The sequence below is a fragment of the Bos grunniens genome, chromosome 9, assembly GCF_055505025.1.
Source record: "Bos grunniens cultivar Pamir isolate PY7600 chromosome 9, Bosgru_T2T1.0, whole genome shotgun sequence".
In the NCBI taxonomy this organism is placed as follows: domain Eukaryota; kingdom Metazoa; phylum Chordata; class Mammalia; order Artiodactyla; family Bovidae; genus Bos; species Bos grunniens.
The window spans coordinates 53,601,327-53,623,426 of NC_141173.1; the positions used below are offsets into that span (position 1 = coordinate 53,601,327).

The window sequence follows — 22,100 nt, forward strand, 5'->3', positions numbered from 1 at the left end:
CCCTTTTGAGTCTGTGATTTTAATAACGGGAAGGGAAGGGACCTTAATAATGCAAGCCAAGAAGGGAGAAAGTTTTCAGCTTCCTAAAGAAACGTCAGGGGCAGGCTGTTGGCTGCTTTCTTTTCTTTCGCTTTGGGATGAGCATGGTCCCTACCTAGTGCTGATCGTGGTGATGGCTGGATAGGTCTGTGTGGTCAGAAGTGCTGCTAAACCCCTACGCACAGAACATCTCCAGCGTTTTCTCTTTAGGAAAATACAGGCAAAACCCAATATCGGACAGTGATAAACAGTGAAGACCATTCTCCTGAACTAACAAGACTAAAAGTGAGAAGAGAAAAATTGCTCCTATAGAGTCATTAACTCTTTCAGCACCTGATCCCTCCCTACTTACACCAGTGTTCCTACATGAATACTGATTGACAGTAACGGACTTGATAAGCCTCTCTCGACAAAGTGAAAACGCACACAAAGGTAAGCACAGGCCCCAAGAAACTGGGTGCTCAGCCAATGGGCTGAGTCAGAGATAAACAATGTTCACCTTTTGTAATAAAACCAAGTTGTTCTACTCCATGCAGTTAATATTTAGAGCTGCCCTCAAGATGTCTATGAAAACAAGTCTGTCAACTTCCTGAATCTCTTCTTTCTCCTGATTTACTTAATCAAAGGTACTTGCCAGTCAACAGGTTAAAATTGCAGCGTGTCCACTGGTCAGTGTCTATGTTGTAGGAATCTATATGCCGCACGAGGATCCGGTCATTATTGTAATCCAGGTCATTGCCTCCAAGAACATAAAGCTTCCTTTGAACAGCAGCCATGGAATGGTAGACCCGCCTCTGCAGCATAGGGCTACGGCTTATCCACTTATTCTGAAAAGAAAAGAAATGCAGGTGAACTGTTAACTGGAGATGTCCACGGCAGAAAACAGCAGTGCCTCATTAATAGTTGTTGGTGGACCACATTCTACTTAAATATTGTTTACTTAGTTTGAAAGGAATGGGTGTCTTACCTGAGAACAAGTGGAGAAGATCCCACATGTTCTAACTCTGTTTTGCAACTTACATAAGGCATTTCCTCCTGTTTGGGTTGCATTTTATAGGGCATTTTGCATTTGTAAGAGGAGCATATGAGAATTTAGAAGTTTTCATGATAGTTAACTCCCAGTTGAGAGAACTTTCTCCTACAAATGACTCAGGAGTGCACACGCATAGGTGTTTGTGTACAGTGCTGTAATGATAACAAAACAGGCTCTGAATCCAGGATACCGAGTTTATAATTTGTGTGTGAGCTTGGCAATTTATTTAACCTGTCTGTGCCTGTTTCCTCCTCTGTAAAACGGAGATCACAGTACCCAACTGACAAGCCTGTTGTGAAGATTAAATGAGCTAATGCACCTAAAGTATTTAGAACAGTGCCTGGCACACATGTCTGATAATGTGCACTTTAGGAAACTTGATTTAGGTCATACGTGAATGGTCTAGTGGTTTTCCCTACTTTCTTCTATTTAAGTCTGAATTTGGCAATAAGGAGTTCATGATCTAATAAGCCACAGTCAGCACTGAAATGTGAAGTCAAGTGGGCTTTAGGAAGCATCACTACGAACAAAGCTAGTGGTGGGGGATGGAATTCCAGTTGAGCTATTTCAAATCCTAAAAGATGATGCTGTTAAAGTGCTGCACTCAATATGCCGGCAAATTTGGAAAACTCAGCAGTGGCCATAGGACTGGAAAAGATCAGTTTTAATTCAATCCCAAAGAAAGGCAATGCCAAAGAATGTTCAAACTACCGCACAATTGCACTCATCTCACACGCTAGTAAAGTAATGCTCAAAATTCCCCAAGCCAGGCTTCAACAGTACGTGAACCATGAACTTCCAAATGTTCAAGCTGGGTTTAGAAAAGGCAGGGTAACCAGAGATCAAATTGCCAACATCTGTTGGATTATCGAAAAAGCAAGAGAGTTTCAGAAAAACATCTATTTCTGCTTTATTCACTACACCAAAGCCTTTGACGGTGTGAATCACCACAAACTGTGGAAAATTCTGAAAGAGATGGGAATACCAGACCACCTGACCCTGCCTCTTGAGAAATCTGTATGCAGGTCAGGAAGCAACAGTTAGAACTGGACAAAGAACAACAACTGCTACTGCTACTGCTAAGTCACTTCAGTCGTGTCCGACTCTGTGCGACCCCATAGATGGAAGCCCACCAGGCTCCCCCATCCCTGGGATTCTCCAGGCAAGAACACTGGAGTGGGTTGCCATTTCTTTCTCCAATGCATGAAAGTGAAAAGTGAAAGGGAAGTCGCTCAGTCGTGTCCGACTCTTAGCGACCCCATGGACTACAGCCTACCAGGCTCCTCCATCCGTGGGATTTTCCAGGCAAGAGTACTGGAGTGGGGTGCCATTGCCTTCTCCGTAGAACAATAAACTGGTTCCAAATAGGAAAAGGAGTACATCAAGGCTGTATATTGTCACCTTGCTTATTTAACTTAAATGCAGAGTAGTGCATCATGAGAAACACTGGGCTGGATGAAGCAGAAGCTGGAATCAAGATTGCCAGGAGAAATATCAATAACCTCAGATATGCAGATGACACCACCCTTATGGCAGAAAGGGAAGAAGAACCAAAAAGCCTCTTGATAAAAGAGAAGAGAGTGAAAAAGTTGGCTTAAAACTCAACATTCAGAAAACAAAGATCATGGCATCTGGTCCCATCACTTCATGGTAAATAGATGGGGAAACAGTAGAAACAGTGACAGAGTTTATTTTGGGAGGCTCCAAAATCACTGCAGATGGTGACTGAAGCCATGAATATAAAAGATGCTTGCTCCTTGGAAGAAAAGTTATGATCAACCTAGACAGCATATTAAAAAACAGAGACATCACTTTGCCAACAAAGGTCCATCTAGTCAAGGCTATGGTTTTTCCAGTAGTCATGTATGGATGTGAGAGTTGGACTATAAAGAAAGCTGAGCGCTGAAGAATTGATGCTCTTGAACTGTGGTGTTGGAAAAGACTCTTGGGAGTCCCCTGGACTGCAAGGAGATCCAACTGTCCATTCTAAAGGAAATCAGTTCTGAATACTCAATGGAAGGACTGATGTTGAAGCTGAAACGCTAATACTTTGGCCACCTGATATGAAGGACTGACTCTTTTGAAAAGACCCTGATGCTGGGAAAGATTGAAGGCGGAAGGAGAAGGGGATGACAGAGGATGAGATGGTTGGATGGCATCACTGACTCAATGGACATGTGTTTGAGTAAACCCCAGGAGTTGGTGATGGACAGGGAGGTTTAGCATGCTGTAGTCCATGGGGTCCCAAAAAGTCGGACATGACTGAGTGACTGAACTGAACTAGGAAACTTACTGTGATGAAATCAGTGGCTCACAGGGAACCCTACGTAAGCTAATGTGAGGGCAGCTTTGCTGTTCTTTCCAGGATGAACCTCCTGAGGTCAATGGAAGAGCAAAATTTTGATTCAGCAACAAATCCCTCACAGCCTTTAATATATTTACACTCACATCTTCACCAAATTGGGAAGAGTTATTTCCAGGCATATTGTTATTTGGTCTTATGTTACAGAAGACCAAATTTTCTGTGATAACTTTAGGAAATGGTGAAACCTCTAATGTTTGGTTCTGTATCACTCTCAGGATTAAGAAAGGTATTCTCAACTCCTCTCAAATAAGGTTATTTAAAATATAAAAATAGGTGAAAATCAAATATGACTTTAATTTAAATCTCAAGTAATGGACAGGTCAATAAGCCTAACCATTTTATTTTTATATAAACACTAAACATACAGGAAGAACACAGATAATTTCTTTCTGCCAAGAAAAATTTGGGTTTCGACCAGAAAAATCATGATGCTTTGAATACATACAATTTCACCAGTTCACAGAGGTGTAAAGGCGGAAATGAAAAAAAAAAAGTTTGTATAAATATCGGTCCATTCACTAATGGCATACTGACTGGCTCATTTCTAATTTCTCTTTTAAAGATACACTCACAAGAAAAAAGAAAGTGGTTTGTCCAATTGTTTAAGGCTTGCATTCATTTGGTCCCCCAGTTTTAAACCTGTCATAATAAGACTCTCCTTCCAATTAACTGTATCTTTAATAAGTTAAACCTTTCTTTTAGATATTCTAAGAAATGCCTTTAATACATTACACACGAGTGGATTTAACTCAAGACACGATGGTGCTTTCTGTAGGTGCTTTCTATGAGGCAACGCATCACAGTATGAGGGCTCAGTGTTGCACCAGCAGTCCAGTCCCCTGCCACAGGACTATGGATGCCATCTGGTTTGCAAAGCCTGCCTGCATCCCCTGATTATATCTTTAGCTTCCTTCACTGCCGTGCCTGCCAGGTGAGCCGCCAACCGCTGCAAAGGCAAAGAAACAGAGAGGCCTGGTGGGGTCATTCCTAATAAGCTAGCGTGTGAATACTAATCAGTGCTGAGGAAGCAGAGGTCACCCCGGCCTGCCTGTTGGCAGGTAGCGATGTGCTCTGTGGCAGATGGCAGGCATTACGGACTCTCCACAAAGGCCTAGAAGAGAAATAAGCACCAGGGCTGAATGATAGAGTTATTGAGATTCTGAGCAAGATGCAAGCAGATGTGATGTTTGCCAGTACCCACCGTAAACAATATGCCAGCAGAATTTTAAACAAGAGCATGTGTGTACAAACACGAAACAGAACTCGTTTGAGAAATGTTAACACCTTCTTCCTCTTTAACCACGTGTGCACCAAACTCAAGCAACTGTAATTAATGATCCCTCTTGAGACACCCAGCCCAGGAACACATGGTATCCAAAATCGACAGCTTACAATGACATCAGGAAACACACTTGCAAAGACAGAAATACTTTTGTTACACTCGGAATCAAGGAATTGTAAAAATTAAAAGGTACAAAATAGACTGAGGGCACTCTGAACATATATTTGATGGCTAATCCCGACCCAGTTCCATGTTCCATTATCTTCAGCTGATGAAGATCTGACCTCCAAATCATTTTGGAATATTGTCATAACCAGGAAAAATACTTACATTACCAAAATCACAGAAATGGCAAAGTTCAGCAAACATGTGCCACAGTTAACAGATACTTTGGTAGAAGGAAAAGAAAATAAAAATAGTTCTTTTGTGGGGAAAGAAAAGTCATGAAATGTGCATGAGAAGTGGGCAGACGGGACAGGCACCATCCCAATGTGCCCAGTCCAGGCCAGTTCTTAGATGAAAAACATACTCCACCCCTTCAGATACTTCTCCTTCAGACTTATTCTTCACTATAGAACCTGAGATATGCTGGCTACATGGGGTTAAATAAAAGTTACTATTTATTTGAGAATAACAAAACCATAAGCATGCTTCCCTCCTAGAATGACAAGCCTTCTCAAAGGCTGCAGCAACAGGACAATGCAAATCCTTTCTTAGGATATCTCAAAGACGAACAGCCACTTGAGATAAACAGAAAGAAGGGCATTTAACTCATCAACATCTGAAGGATCTTGATCTGAACATCTGAAGGAGATCAGCCCTGGTATTTCTTTGGAAGGAATGATGCTAAAGCTGAAACTCCAGTACTTTGGCCACGTCATGCGAAGAGTTGACTCATTGGAAAAGACTCTGATGCTGGGATGGATTGGGAGCAGGAGGAGAAGGGGACGCCAGAGGATGAGATGGCTGGATGGCATCACTGACTTGATGGACTTGAATCTGAGTGAACTCCGGGAGTTGGTGATGGACAGGGAGGCCTGGCGTGCTGCGATTCATGGGGTCGCAAAGAGTCAGACATGACTGAGCGACTGAACTGAACTGAACTCAACGTATTTTCCCTTTTTCCTACATTATGCAAAACTCTGAAAGAGTTAAGCATTGAGTAGAGCATAAAACAAAAAGAGCTGAAATTTCATGTTTTGTAAAGGGGAAAAAAAAAGCAACCCAAAAGCAGTTTATCCAGATGCTTCCTTTTCTCTATGTAAGTTTAAGATGCATGTGTGTGTATAGACTTGGCATTCCAACTCCTAATTACTGGAGGACTCTTTAAAAATTCATTTTAATTAAGGTAATGAGCTTTTCTTAGAAGAGTCTTACCTGGTTAGGTTCATATACCATTAGTCTGTTCTGATATTGTGCCGTGTTAGTTACTCCACCTGTAATGGATTAGCACATGTTAGCGCTTTCATGAATAAGAAATGGGATAGTCCAACATAAGAATGAGATACAATTAAAGGAAAATTAGCTACTGCTGAGGATCTGTTTGTACACCCTCACGGTGAACCCATGACATAGTTAAGAAGCTTACTGTTGAAGCAGTTTCATTTTCAAGAAACATTTCAGAAGCAATCCAGTTTAGAGCAAGCAACAAGTACGCTGAGATTACCACGAGGCCCCCACTTCTGGCAAGCGGCTCTGCATGGCCAAAATGAGGCACAAAATATGGTGAGGGAGTGGGAGCAAGTGGAGCACACTTAACACAAATCTCTACAATATTTATGCCAGGGACATAATTATATGGAAAATTCTTGTCCTTGGCTAACTTGGTCATTTTATGGCTGTAGTCTTAGGTGTGCTAACACAGTGAACAGTAATATCTTTTTTTTTTTTTTAAGACTTTTTGATGTGGATCATTTTTAAAGTCTTTATTGAATCTGTTTCAATATTGCTTCTGTTTTACACTTTTTGGCTTTCCGGCCCAGAGGCATGCAGGATTTTAGCTCCCCAACCAGGGATCAAACTCATACCCCACGCACTGGAAGGCAGAGTCTTAACCATTGGACTGCCAGGGAGGTCCCGACACAGTGATACCCTGATGTCTCTTGGGAAGAACTGTATCTAAAAAAACATATTATTCATCAAAAGAGATCTAGAGCCAGTGCTGTCCAATAGAATAAGCACCATAAGCAAGAGTCACATATGCAGTTTTAATTTTTCCAGTAGTCACATTAAGCAGAAAAAAGAAATCCTTTACTTTAAACTTAATATGAATTTAACTCAATAATAATCCCCCCTTATCTCTGAGGGATACATTCCAAGACCTGCAATGGATGCCTGAAAGTGTAAGATGGTACCAAATGCTGTATATGCTTTGTTTTTCCTATATACATACACCTGTGATAAAGTTTAATTTACAAATGAGGCACAGTAAGAGATTAACAACAATAACTAATAATGAATTTGAACAATTATATACTCTAGTGAAAGTTATGTAAATGTGGACTCTCTCAAAATACCTTACTGTACTGTACTTCTGATGATGATGATGGGGATGATATAACCCACTTGATGAGATGAAGTAAGAGGAATGGCATAAATCATTTATGAAGCTTCCTGCAAGTTTTACAACCCAGGAGCATCTTCCTTGAAGACCTGGGACGCATCCCATTGAGATGTTATCATCAAGGAAAATAATGTTCCCATCTATCAGTTTCTATGGAGGCTGGGAGCCTAATTCTGATGGATGCAAATCAGGAAACACAAATGACCAAGCCACAGAGAAAAACATTTACAGAGTCAGGGTAACTGAATGTGCTCCACACATCACACGGATCAACCTTCCTCCAAAAGTACTTCGGTATATTTCTTCTAGTTCACGCCAATGCTTAAAAACCCTATTGTTTTTCAGAGGAGTTGACTTCAGACTGCATTCTAATCTCTCTCCCCTAGTGCAATAGTCTTGAATCAAGTCTTCCTTGTCTGTTTAACTTTCTCCAGTAATATTTTTGCTTTGGTAGTTCAAATATTTTGGATAGGTCACAACTATCAACTCCATGGCCAGAAGTCAAATCAACCAAACACTAGAGAATTAGTGCATCAGCTTAACGAAAGTGGAATAATCAATCAATACTAATGGACATATAAAGGAGAGGAAACCAGTCCAGGCCAACCATTACTGTCTCAATCCCTGTAAAGACAGTGTATCTTTCATGTAACTGACCATAGCTACTATTAACTGGAAGGTTTTTTTTATAAGTTCTCTCTGAAGCTTGCAACCACTTTCAAGATCACGGAAAGTGGTTTGTCTGCAGAAGAAATCCACAAAGAACAGAGAGAAATGAGCTTCCTGCCCTCAAATAGTCTTCTCTGGATTTCTCATTGAATGTCTCATTTTTAAAGATGAAATCAAAGAAAAAGATAATACACTTAAGAAAGCTGAGGCTGAAATACCTATGTAGAGTCAAAATGTATGTCAAATACAGAGGGATGTTTGCTTCCCCCTCAACCTTCCTTTATCTGATTAAAACGTGAATGTCCAATAATTCTATCTCAGCGTAACTACAGAAAAGTAATCAAATCTATTGAGACCTCACAAGTCTTCAGGGTTAAAATGATTGCCAAGTGCTTTTGATCTGGCCCATAACCTCCAGATTAATGTCCAGCTTGCCTATAATCATTTCTCCAAATGAGAGGGAACAGAAGGTGAACTCCCCCCACATTATTTCAAAATGCTGACAGTCTCTCTACTTGTTTTAGAAATATGAGACAGAATTAATATCTACTGCAGTAAACTATCTGTTTATGACACCATTTGAAGATATTTACACTACAATACGTATGAGACTCTGCCCATTATAGATTAAATGTACAACCAATGGATTAGAATGCAGCTACTGTACCCTCTCTCCCAACCAGGGCACACCACTTATCTTCCTGCTTTTCAGAATTACTATTTACTGTCTTCCTCAGATGCATTTATAATACAACTTTTCCCCCTTAATCTGCACCCAGTAATTAGATTCCTTACCCTTACATACAAATTCTCACTCTTATGACAATGTTTAGAAATGAGATATTGGGTTACTAGTTGGTGGTAAGAATAAAAGTCCTAGTTAGTTATTTGGTTGATTACTTCTAGAATGTTAAACTGCAGGAGGTGCCTAAAAAGCTGAGTGCTGTAACTTCTGCCAAGTCAGGATGGCAAGGGAAAAACCTTAAGAATTGGTTCTATTGCTTTCCCCCTTTGAAACAACTTACAAATGAGCATATAAATAAAAAGCATTTCTTCTCAGTACAAAAAATAAATTTTAAAAAAGCATCCAAGTTTGCAGCCCACATTTCTCTAGCAGTATTACTCATTTTCAGAGCTTTATCATTACATTCCCTTCACATAACACTCTTCACTTTTAGATTAATCTTCTGAAATGAGATGCTAAGGATTTGCATACAGATTTGACTATACAAAAATAGATATGGAATTAATAACAGTCTCTATATGTTTTAATTTCTCCTAGACTGGAGTACCCTTGCCTGCAGCAGTATTCCCGGCTTTGAAAGTCATCAAGCTGATTTGTCTGCTCTGGGTTATGATGCCACATGCTGCTATACTGTCCCCTGCAATCAAAGCACTTGCAAAGATAGATTCCATGCCTTCCTCTATCGAGTATATTTTATAGATTGGCAGTTTTGATCTCCCTCCCCCACCCCAGGGGGGATAATCTGCATCTTAACAGCTTTCTATAGATACATCTGTCATTAAATATGCCATCTCGTATCAGCAACCATTTTTAAAGCCACGTTTTCCCTAACTTTGAAGTGCCAGAGAGTCAAAGTTAAGACTTTTCAGCCAAAATTGAAAATGAACAACCCTGTCTTATACTTTTGAACTGTGACTTAAAGATATACGGCAGGTTCCCTCAAAGTCAAATAAGTCTTTAAAAACTGCCAGAAGGAATGAAAAGTTACCACCATGCTACCAGCAGTGAGAAATGCTTTCTATCATCAAGACAAGAGTAAAACATTTTTCTTAAGCTTCCCTGTTCAACTTCCCACAAAACGTTGTGACAAATGGATGAGTGCATGCCAGGGAGAAGATGACAGGTGACTGCCAAACAAACAACCTTTGTCTCCACTACTGCGAGCTCACTACTCCGAAATTCGTTGTGCTCAAAAGCAACAACTCACCAATGCTGACAATGTCTATAAAATAGTGTTGGTCAATATATATTAGTCAAGTTAGGTCAAGTCTGTTGGCTCTGCTCTTTTTTTTTTCTTTTCAGGGATCTCTGTTGGTAAGTAGAGAGTACTGAAGTCTTTGATAGGAGTCTGTGGTACCTAATGTAGTGACTGCACCCCTACTGGAGCAGAGCAGGATCAAAGAACTGAATGTGTCCGTGCTGTTGGCTGAAATCAAGATTGCGAGGAGAAGTACCAGCAACCTCAGATATGCAGATGATACTACCCTAATAGCAGAAAGTGAAGAGAAACTAAAGAGCCTTTTGATGAAGGTGAAAGAGGAGAGTGAAAAAGTTGGCTTAAAACGCAATGTTTAAAAAAAGAAGATCATGGCATCCGTTCCCATCACTTCATGGCAAATAGATGGGGGAAAAGTTGAAACAGTGACATTTTCTTTTCTTGGGCTCCAAAATCACTGCAGATGGTGACTGCAGCCATGAAATTAAAAGATGCTTGCTCCTTGGAAGAAAAGCTATGACAAACCTAAACAGTATATTAAAAAGCAGAGACATTACTTTGCCAACAAAGGTCAATCTAGTCAAAGCTATGGTTTTTCCAGTAGTCTTATATGGTTATAAGAGTACCATAAAGAAGGCTGAGCACCAAAGAATTGATGCTTTAGAATTGTGGTATTGGAGAAGATTCTCAAGAGCCCCTTGGGGAGCAAGGAGATCAAAGCAGTCAATCCTAAAGGAAATCAGCCTGAATATTCATTGGAAGGACTGATACTGAAGCTGAAGCTCCAATACTTTGGCCACCTGATGCAAAGAGCTGACTCACTGGAAAAGACTCTGATGCTGGGAAAGATTGAGGGCAGGAAGAGAAGGGGACGACAGAGGATGAGATGGCTGGATGGCATCACTGGCTCAATGGACATGAATTTGAGCAAACTCCAGAAGATAGTGAAGGACAGGGAAGCCTGGCGTGCTGCAGTCCATGGGGTCTCAAAGAGTTGGAACTACTTAGCAACTAAACAACAACAACAATGCTCTTAGGGAAGCTGCTCCAGGCTGGAATTCCGTCAGCCAGTCAAGATTATGGAAAACCATCTAGAGTTCTTTGCAGCTCTCTTGAAGGCCTGCTGTGCCAGCCTCACAGTAATCTGGGGTGGCGAGGGAGAATTTCAGCACAAGCTGTGTTATGTGTCCCCCCTTACAGCGCCTTTATGACTCTATCCTTGGGTAAGCCATTTAGCAGCCAAGCCCAGGTTCCTCATATGTAAAATGCAGACTGAAACCTCTCTCTCGGGTTTCAGATGAATGACAGGACTTGGCATAGCAGCCATCCATAAAGGGAAGCTTACCACGATATTGTAGTAGTTTGTTCATAAAGCTTTCTTACCATTTTCATAAAAGGTACAAATGAGTATATATGGAATACTGAAAAAGTAACTAAGTATGGAATACTGAACTCATGAATGAATTTTGTAATCTGAAATAGATTCCTTATAGTTCTTTTTTCTAATAACCAGAATTACCGACTGGTTTATAAGGGTATCAAAGACTTTTTCCTTTTTAACAGTTTTAGCTTCTGCTCTGTATGTAAACTTGCTCCAATTTGCCAAAGATTTTTAAAAACTTCACATTCATAGTCTAATTATCAAAAGAATAAACTGGCATTATTTAAGTTCATATAAGTCATTTTTTAAAAGAGCCAAACTCATTAATATTCCTTGATAAAAGGGATACCATGAGAATATTTATAATGAATGCAAAAATAAACATTTTATTATCTTATTTTTACATGAGATTATACTGCCCGTATTTTGGGAGTGTTAATACTGCCACATAAACAATTAAAGCCAAGAATCTTTCTACTAAATTAGCATCTTGAATAGAAGCATCCTTAATCCATGCATTAAATTAAAACTAGAATCCATATTATTGCTATCACACTTGAGGAAACCACACAAATGGATAGGTAATTAATACATTCGAAATCCTGTATAGAAAGTCTCAAATTTATAAAAACCTATAACAAAAAGATTGATGCACTTGAAAATATAAATTTTATATATATATATATGTCACCTAGAGTGTGCAGATGTAAATTCGTAACCCAAAATATGTAAAGTGTGCACCACGGTATTTTAACTAAGTGAAATAATAAGTGATGGTAACATCTACTACAATGCAGATGTCAGCTGACCTTTAAAATCTCAGTAAAATCCACTCTAACTCCAATTCCTTATTCTGTAGAAAGCTGGAATCCTGCCTGCAAAGATTCTACAGGTTCCTAGCAGGATTAAACTCTAAAGGTCACTACTGCCTATCTCTAGTGTGCTGGTTTTGCTGTGTTCTTGTTGAATCTTTTACCTTTTTCCTGCTATTACACAAACTCTTCAACCAGTTCCCTATTTCTATGATGTATTGGGTTGGCCAAAAAGTTTGTTTGGTTAGTGAATAGGTTTTTCAATCAGGTTCCTAGTGAAAATGAAAAATATGTATTTTCACTTAAAATCGAACAAATTTTTTGGCTCACCCAATAGCTTTACTCTTCTTCTCTCCTCTTGGGAATAAAGAAAAATGACATATTTCTCATATTCTTAGGTAGACCAATTCAGCTCACTCTTTTTTCTACTTTCTTTTTCTAAATTCATCTAGACAGACACAAATTGATCATCTGAACAAAGACTATTCTCGCCATGAAAGAAATGGAGCCAATCGCTGTTTGTTTGTTTGTTTGTTTACCTACTTAAGCTACCAACGTGAAAGGCCATTAGGCTATTATATTATAATATGTAATCCTTCCAGAAAACAATGTTCTAACCTAAGCCAATATATTGATACTTTAGAATAGTCCATATTATCACTGTTCCTTTATACATTTTAACTTTATATCATTTCTGTTTCAGAATCTAAACTATAGAAACACAAAAAGAAAGACATTATCTGGGTCAACTCTGTGCCCTAAGATGGTCAGTTAATTAAAGACAATCAAATGATCATTGATCCTACACAAATGTCCAGGTATGAACTATTCTGTGTATCATTAACTCTCAGTCATGCCATTTGGAAGTTCTTTTTACAATGTAAGCATCTGTTTTTGAGATCTTTTTTTTTTTTGTAACTGATTTGTGTACTTTCGTGGGGGAAAGTATGGTTTTCAAAAACCAGAGACACAGAAATCAAATTCCTTCTTCACCAAATAATCACTGTGTTGTCCAAAAAAACCACTTAACCTCTTTAAGCCTCATTTCTTCAGGAGCAATGTGAGGGGAAACTAAATGCTGCTTCAGAATAAAAGGAAGTCAGTTTAGGATGAAAGCTTTGGTGATTATTTTGGAGAATGTGTAGGTGATCTGATTGCTTTCTTTTAACCATTTAAGTCTTTCAAAAGCATTGTAGAATGGTTCATTTCTGTTTGGCTTCCATCTCAGTGTAATACTGTAATGGTTTTGTTTTAATCTCTCTCAGATGGGGAGTAGTAAAGGCTGGAGCATAACTGGGGGGAGTGGGGAACAGAAGAAAAAGTAACTGCTGGGACCAGCTAGCTGCTGAGACCTAAAACAAAAAAAAGATTATTTCATTCTTAGTGGAATTCCAGCTTACTAGAAACTGAGGGTAAAAAACCCGCCAGGAATGCAGGAGATTCAGTTCGATCCCTGGGTCAGGAAGGTCTCCTGGAGAAAGAAATGACAACCCACTCCAGTATTCTTGCCTGGGAAATCCCATGGACAGAGAAGCCTGGCGGGTTACAGTCCATGGGGTCGCAAAGAGTTAGATACAACTACTGAGCGACTAACACTTTCAGGAACTTTTTAGTGGAATGTCAAGCTATCAAGCCCCAAACTCCTCCTCAGGAGCAAGAAACAGAGCCTCTTAGGCAGTCATTCCACATCACAACAAACTTATCTCTCCCTCAAGAAACCTTAGGCCCTGGACCCCACCTAACTGGGATCCCAGCATGCTGAACTCTTCCAGTAGATCCTCTGGGGCATTCCCAGTCTAAAAACTTTCCATCATGAGTGAATTCATTTGCCCTCATCAACTCTGCTAAGTGCCACCAAAAAATAGAACAGAAATTTGCATACTGGGATACCATAATTTTGTGGTTTCCAATTTAGCATGGGTTCTGACACAATTTGTATAAACATGTTAGTTCCCTCTGTCTTCTCTCAGAAACTTTTCCCAAACCCACTGCCCTCAGGCCCTCTTCCTGATCCTGAAATGGCACGACCTCCACCGACAACTCTGCCTCTCGCTTGACCCTCATCAGGTCCCTGCCCCTCCTCTCTGAGCTCATCTAGGTCCACACCCAGCTTGCATCCTGCCCTGGAGCTGGCGGGGTGGGGGGGGTGCTCTCTCCTCCTGTCCAAGCCCAAGCCCCTGCCTAACTCCCACTGTCCTGTCTGGGACCCTGTGTCTGCAGTCAATATTGCATCCCCCACACTTATTCCTATTCCTGGTACCTATGAGCTGCTCTCAGCACTTAAAACCAGAAGATGCCCCCAGTCCTTCACTTCAAATTCACTCTGTCCTTCCCCTTAGCTATAAATTTGCTTAATGCACTCATTCCTCAAAAAAAGTTCCCTCCTTTGACCTAGATTTTTTTTTTCCTCTACCTAATCTCCATTCTCTCAGCCAAACTTCTTTGTCTTTCCTTCCGTCTTTCCTCCTTTATTCTTCCTAAAGCCAAAACACTATTAATTATAATGAAAAGCTGTCACCCAGCCCGAAGTATGTGTGTACCTAGCACAGTACCCTCTCTCCCTGCAGGATGGAGCAGGGTAACAGGCAAGCTGAGGGGAAGGCTCAAGTTCAGGGAGTCAAGCTTTGATGACGTCCCAGCATTGTCCAAAGGTGGCCTGCGCTTGCAGCTTTCACTTCTTCACTTTCCATCCACACCTTTGACCACTACATTCTAGCTTCTACCTTCTCTCATTCTCCTGAAACTGCTTCCAATAAAACCACCAAGTAGTTCCTGGCTGAAAAATGCCAAGGATATATTCTGGACTTGGACGTCCCCACAGTCTTGGGACACCTCTCACCCACCCTCCTGCTCTGGCTTCGGTTTCTATGATACACCTCCTCCTCTGGCCTTGCCATTGCACATTCTCAGGCTCCTTCCTTCATACCCTGTCCTCTGTATGCTCCTCACTAGCATTTCCAGACCATCTCTAGCTCCTCTGGCTCCTCGCACTCTTCACCACCTTCTCATACTTAATTTGCTCTGAGAACCTCCTCACTTCCATTTGCTCTGAGAAACAGGAGGCAGGAAGCTAGTGAAGGAGGGTAGATGAGACCCTAGTGGTGGGGCATAGAGAGGACTTGGGGGCTGAGCAGATATATATACCAAGCCCCCCTTAGTTGGCTCCTCCCACCGAGCTCAGCTGCCCAGGTACACGTACAAAGTGGACCACAGGGTTTTTCCAACAGTGGATGCTTGCCAGAGGCTAAGAGAGCTATGGAAATGGTGGGACCATGAAGCTCAAGCCTGAGCACAGGGAGGGGTTAATAGGCAAGTAGGAAGCAGCCAAAGGACCTGGGGCTAAGTGAGGCTGAAGATGCCACAAACTTCCATGAAGCCTCTGGCTCCCCTACACTGATTACTCCCTGCTTCACGCTACTTCTGTATCTTGGGAAGACATCTCCCATCACACACATCACACGACACTGTAATCATCCATTTAAAAACCGTGAGCCCGGCGTGGGACCTGCCTTTGTGCTTTGTGGCTGCAGCACTAGCCCAGAACCACTCAGGGAGATGAGGAAACTTGCCCAGTCTGCTGGCTGGCAAAGAGTGGAGCGCGCTTCACACGTGCATGAGCCCTCAGTCTGTGACCTCAGTTCACACAGCCAGCCTCAGTCATGCCCCCTGCTTGTCCCCAGTACTTTGTATATAGTTTCTTTAGATGCAATAATATATTTTTTTAAATTTTATTTTATTTTTGTACTTTACAAATTGTATTAGTTTGCCAAATATCAAAATGAATCCACCACAGGTATACATGTGTTCCCCATCCTGAACCCTCCTCCCTCCTCCCTCCCCACCATCCCTCTGGGTCGTCCCAGTGCACCAGCCCCAAGCATCCAGTATCGTGCATCGAACCTGGATTGGCAACTCGTTTCATACATGATATTATACATGTTTCAATGCCATTTTCCCAAATCTTCCCACCCTCTCCCTCTGCAATAATACTTACACATTAAAGCTATAGCTGTGGCATTTTCAAAATGCTGACTATGTTTTATATTGTTCTAATTATGATGAATACCAGAAAAATTAAAGGCCCTTTAATGGGTTTGAATAAATAAAAGTTATTTTAAATGGGGCAAATGCAAACTTCATCTAAATTTAATCAAGATGAAAATAAACATATATTCTAGGGAGTTAAAGAAGCCCTAGCAAATGTTCTTTCACGAATGAAATAGCTGAAAAAAACTCTTTGATTGTCCACTCCTAGAGGGCAGGAAGTGTGTTTGCTGATTTAATCTTATGTATCCATGATCCAGCACTGACTTAATAAGGATAGACCATTTCCTGAGAGAATGAAGACAGCACTGATGCCACTCTTGAGGAAATGCAATACCAACTGTCTTATCTTTGTAGTTTTAAGGAACTAATTCTGTGGTTAGTGTCCCATTATCCTGCTGCCAATTGACAAAAATGAAAAGTAAGTTATTTTGCAAGATGAGTTCGGGATTCACTTTCACTCACACGAAAAAGGATCTTTTCAGTAGCTCACAAACAGTCTCTTACAATGGAGAGCATGCCTTTAAAAAGTGCCACAGTGGGATACTTAATGCTTACTTTACTTCAGGATTGTGAATTTCAAGTAGAAATGATGTGCGTGTTTGTGAACTGGGTCACAATGTCAGATGCTAGAGGAGCCTGTAAAATCTCACTGTCTCTAACATCTTAAATCACATGCTAATGGGCATATCTACACAGCTCGGTTTTCTGAATTCATCTCTGCTTGTCTCATTTTAAAAACAAGGGGCGGGTTTCCAGGTGTCCTGACCCTAAAATGGACAGCAAAGGGGAGAGGGTACAGAGAAGGGAGTGAGCACACTGGAAATACTGAGTCTCTAAAGAAACATTCGTTTTGTGTTTTATGGAACAAAAATAAGCCCCCAAAATCCACGTCACCTCAGGCAAAGTTTACAGTATACCAGAAGGATGTCAATGACCCGATACACCATTAGTTAAACTGGAAAAAATTAATTATTTGGTAAAGGATAAGGAACAGCTCGAAATATTTTTATCTACTCCAAAAAGAAATCAGGGTAACACTTCTAAATCAGAGACAGTCAGGGTGAACTATATACCTTTTTTTTTTTTAAAGGGCCCCTAGCAACCCTTTCCTATCCATGGTTAGATTCACAACTGATTTATTATAAGCTGGGCCTGAAGGTATTAGAAATGTCACTGGTGATTTCCTCCTCTTTCCAATTAAAGGTATTGTACTGTACACAGGGAAGTAAGATTTTCATCTCAAGTACACAGTAGGGAGAAACAAACCTGAGAAAACTGTGATTGTTTTCATTAAGTATGGTTAACACAGGCAGAATGCATTAGTGCAAAAAGAGAACAAAGGAAATTATTTCCTTTCATAGTAGGGAAAAAACAAAGTGATACAGCAGCAGGAACTGAAATAAATGGATACATTTAATAAAACGGAAAAGGAAACATACAGACCCACATGGAGAGAGAAGTCAGCTAGAAGGAAAGTTATGACCAACCTAGACAGCACATTAAAAAGCAGAGACATTGCTTTGCCATCAAAGGGCCATCTAGTCAAGGCTATGGTTTTTCCAGTGGTCATGTATGGATGTGAGAGTTGGACTATAAAGAAAGCTGAGCACCGAAGAATTGATGATTTAGAACTGTGGTGTTGGAGAAGACTCTTGAGAGTCCCTTGGACTGCAAGGAGATCCAACCAGTCCATCCTAAAGGAGATCATTCCTGGGTGTTCATTGGAAGGACTGATGTTGAAGCTGAAACTCCAATACTTTGGCCACCTGATGCGAAGAGCTGACTCACTGGAAAAGACCCTGATGCTGGGAGGGATTGGGGGTAGGAGGAGAAGGGGACGACAGAGGATGAGATGGTTGGACGGCATCACCGACTCGATGGACATGGGTTTGGGTGGACTCCAGGAGTTGGTGATGGACAGGGAGGCCTGACATGCTGCGGTTCATGGGGTCGCAAAGAGTCAGACACGACTGAGCAACTGAACTGAACTGAACCTGGTTGAGAGATCTAGATCTAGGCTGATAAACTTCTCTGCTTTCTTAAGGCCTCACTCAAGAAAGTGTTAAATCGTTATACCTCTAAGACTATGTAAGGGAAACTCCAGCATTTTTTTTAAGTTTTATAGCCAAAATTAAAAATAAGGAATAATCATTAAATTATGAGAAGTTTATGAGAAAGTTTAAATTTTCTAAAATTTAGAAAATGCAATACAAAATTTAGGAATGCAATACCTTAGGCATATGTGAAAACTGAATGAGTCAATGGAAGGAATGTTAAGCTGGAAGACAATATAAAGTATACTGATTTTATAAATCCATCATTGCTTTGTTATCTAAGTACAGATCCGTTCTTCCTAATAGTAATGACTCTCTTGTAGCCAAGTTTAAGGTTTCTTCAACAAATCTAACAGGATATAGTCCTGGTGGCTTTTTTCTTAACCGCTGAAATATATACTTAAAGAAAAAGGAGTAAGTCACCAGATAAATGAGGTCTTATCTATATCAATATATAATAGCATACACACTCATATCAAATGTTGATTTGGCATACAGGAACAGTAATTTATCCTCATTTACCCTCTTCTTTGGTCTCAATCTTCATTCATTAATTATTGAGCAATTAAATCCAGACATGAGCCAGGTTTATTCAATAAAAATCAGTGAATTGCCAATAATTGAGGCACTACCCAGAGACGCCAAGACTACAGCTGTCTCCCTAGTTACTGAAGATAGCAGAAGGAAAAATGGGCAGAGTCCAGTGAATTTACTTTAAATGCAAGGGAGAATTTTGTTGGAGCAGATTTTAAATTAGAGACGATTACTGAAGGAAACAGAAGTTTTCACTAGTGTACTTAAAAATGATTATTTCTTCCAAGTACAAACATCTCTAAGTTACTCTTAGTATTTATTTGCTTTGACTATTCCTCTTTGTCCTTGACACAGAAACCTAGTAAGTTCCATTTGGGTCACAAAATGAGTATCCTCCAACTGAGAGGAGATGCAACTTTCTTCCCTAATAGGCAAACTTTTCAAAGGAGTACATGTGAGGTTTTTTTCAATAACAGTATTGGAAACACAAGTTGATAATGTGATGTTAATAACACATGCCTCGTAGGTTCCTTCTGTAGCAGTGCAAAGACAGACATGAGAAGCTAGAAGTGGCACGTGGGTGTGAATGCGCCAAGACTGGCCCTGAGCAGGTACCTGCTGAAGCTGGGTTATAGGAGCATGGGATTCATTATATTAGTATCTCTCCTCTTTTAATAATCAAAAGCCTTCCAAAAAATACGAATACAAGAAAAAGCAAAATAGTCAAAACCCCCAAATAATTAGGAAGAATGGGAAAGTAAATAGGAATATAGGACCGGGATGGCATGAAAAACTATAATTCACAAATAAAAGGAAAATGTTATTTTAGCCAATAATTTAAACCTCTTCCCTCAATGCACAGCAATGGCTCTGACCTGGATCTATTCCCACTGTTATACCCATCCATATGGATAAACTGGGCTTTTCTTCACCTGCCCTGTCTTTGATAGAATGGCTCCTACTCAGACAGCCCAAGGTGAAAGGAAAAGCTAAGGACCACAGGAGTGTAATATAATCCATGAATATGAAAAGCTGACAATCTAAACAATAGAAGGTTTGGTAGAAAAAGAGATGTTAATGGGCCATTAATTTCCATTTTTGAAATTTTACCCCACTAATCACTAAGAAAGTCACAGAAAGGTCAATTACTTCCCCTTACACTGCTCTCTATAGAAACAGGTGCCCAGTAAATGAATGTGAATTAGCTAAACTGGCATCCTTGGCTGAATTGTTCACAGACGCATGTGGACACAACTACCAAAGCCTGACTTTTCAATTTATGAATGAAAGTGTTTTGTAATAAATCCATTAAGCATGCTCTACCTGATATCCACAGAAGACCATCAGCCACATATCCAGCGTGACAGGACAGGGACCGGTCAAAGGACTGGACAAAAGTCCACTTGTTCTTCTTGGGGCAATACCGCTCCACGGTAGGCAGAACCTGACGCAGTTCATTTCTGCCCCCGACAGCATAGAGGTATTCATCCATGGCTCCCAGCACAAAATGCTCCCGGCAGTTTTTCATGGGTGCTATCTCTGCCCAGGAGTTACTGCGGGGGTCATAGCGACAGGCAGTCCTCACGGCACACGTCCGACCACTGGCATGCTCAACTTCCCCTCCTGCTACAAACAGGAAGTCCCCCATGACCGCCACACAGTGGTGGCTCCTACCCACGGGCATGGGAGCCAGCTCACTCCAGTTGGCCACGGCAGCGATGAGGGCATTCTCCTGATCCACGGGATTGAAGTACCGGAGTTCCTTGACTTTACAGACCTCGCGCTTCTTCCCACCAATGATGTACAGGGTATCCGACTGGAACCGCGGTTTGGTCCTGCGAGTCTGCCACACGGGCTGTGCGTAGATGCTCTGGTGGTATTCCAGGGCCTCGTTGACCAGAGCTGTTGCCGTCTCGCTCGCCTGGACCAGGGGGTGGGACAGGGCAACTGTGTGGAGCGTATCCACGTCCATGAGGCCGAAGCGGATATACTGCAGGAGCTCATCCAAGTACTGGTAATGACAGCTGTGTTCCAACCACCTCACGGCTAGCTGAAACAGAGGCAGGGAGGCGGAGAGAGCGCAGAGGTAAGAAAGAGCCAAAGCAAGGGGGCGCACAGGCCTTGCCATGTTTTATTTCAGACACTTCATAATTTCCTTTTTTTCCTTACAAACCATGTACCACTCAAATATTGTGATACCCAGTTGAGGGATATTTTTTTCCCTTTCTGCATCAGCAGAGACACAAAAGAACTCAAAACACTACTGGAGCGATTAGGAACAATGTTAAGTAAAATTGACAAGACTTAAAGTATCACTTCGGGTGAACAATAATTACTTTTCAAAAAATGAGAATATGGTAATGCAATAGGCTGTTCTCTTGGGTTTTAGGCATAAGAGGCTTGGTGCCCCCACCTCCACCAGGAAGTGTCAACAGTGAACCGTGTCATCAGTGTAAGCAACATATGTCAACCAGTGAGCCAAGGTGCTGTATCAATACGAGTAATGTGCGAAAATATGTGAGCATCTGAGACCAGAGGGTGTACTTGAGAGAAAATCAATATGACACTAGTAGCATGATTTTAAAAGAAAAAGGACTTTTTCCCCTGCTCCCTTGGTAGGGTATCAGTCAGGAAGCAAGAGAAGAAAAAGAAAGATTGCAATCTATCCATTTTATTTTTTCTCAATTAGTTTTCATTTTGAAGATGGTTGTTGTTTGCACTGTAAGATACAGCAATTTAATAGAGCTATTTTCATAAAAACAGGATATAGAGGAAATTATCTTTGTATTATGGACACAAGAGCAGAATTTAATCCTAGCCTTTTTGTTTAGGTCTAGAAATCTTTCAAGAAGGAAAAAGTAAAAACTTTTGGCTACAGAAAAATAGAATTTCTTTAAAGCAGGCATATTAAGTCATAAATACCAAAACTGAAGAATAGTTTAGAAAACAATAGCAATAAAAAGTCAATTCATGATATGGAGCACTTAAAGTAAGTTAATTAATGTGACTTAATATTTAAGTTTGGCAAAGATTTCCAAACACCAGCATAAAGAAGTATATCTAATAATTCCAGTCAACATATTTGATAGAAACCCAAGTCTTCCACATTGCAGGCAGATCCTTTACCAGCTGAGGCACAGGGAAGCCCTTTATTCTGAATAGTACCTATATTAAACTAGATTGCCTAAGCAATATAAATGTGGACCTGAAGGAAGTAGCATAAAAAAATAAATAGAATACTAGATAATTTTGCTGTGTTTTACTTGCTTTCTGACCAATGGAACTGGGGTTCTGGGTTCCTTTTTCAGCTGACTCACTGCACTAGAGGAAAAAACACCTGCAGAGACAGAAGGAAATGTC

At 40.7% G+C, this 22,100-nt stretch overlaps 1 protein-coding gene across 35 annotated transcripts in view; it reads right to left on the reverse strand.

Annotated features, from left to right (window-relative positions):
- Positions 1 to 22,100, reverse strand: part of KLHL32 (kelch like family member 32) — a 216,073-nt gene that overhangs the window by 12,173 nt on the left and 181,800 nt on the right. For 24 of the 35 annotated variants that reach the window (XM_086317643.1, XM_086317639.1, XM_086317630.1 and 21 more), the window contains 3 exons: positions 20,064 to 20,790; positions 6,097 to 6,155; positions 674 to 866 (listed from right to left, as the gene is read on the reverse strand). In XM_086317643.1, the coding sequence (XP_086173769.1) occupies positions 674 to 866; positions 6,097 to 6,155; positions 20,064 to 20,790 (979 nt within the window). The other 11 variants (XM_086317660.1, XM_086317659.1, XM_086317663.1 and 8 more) reach the window with 4 other exon arrangements.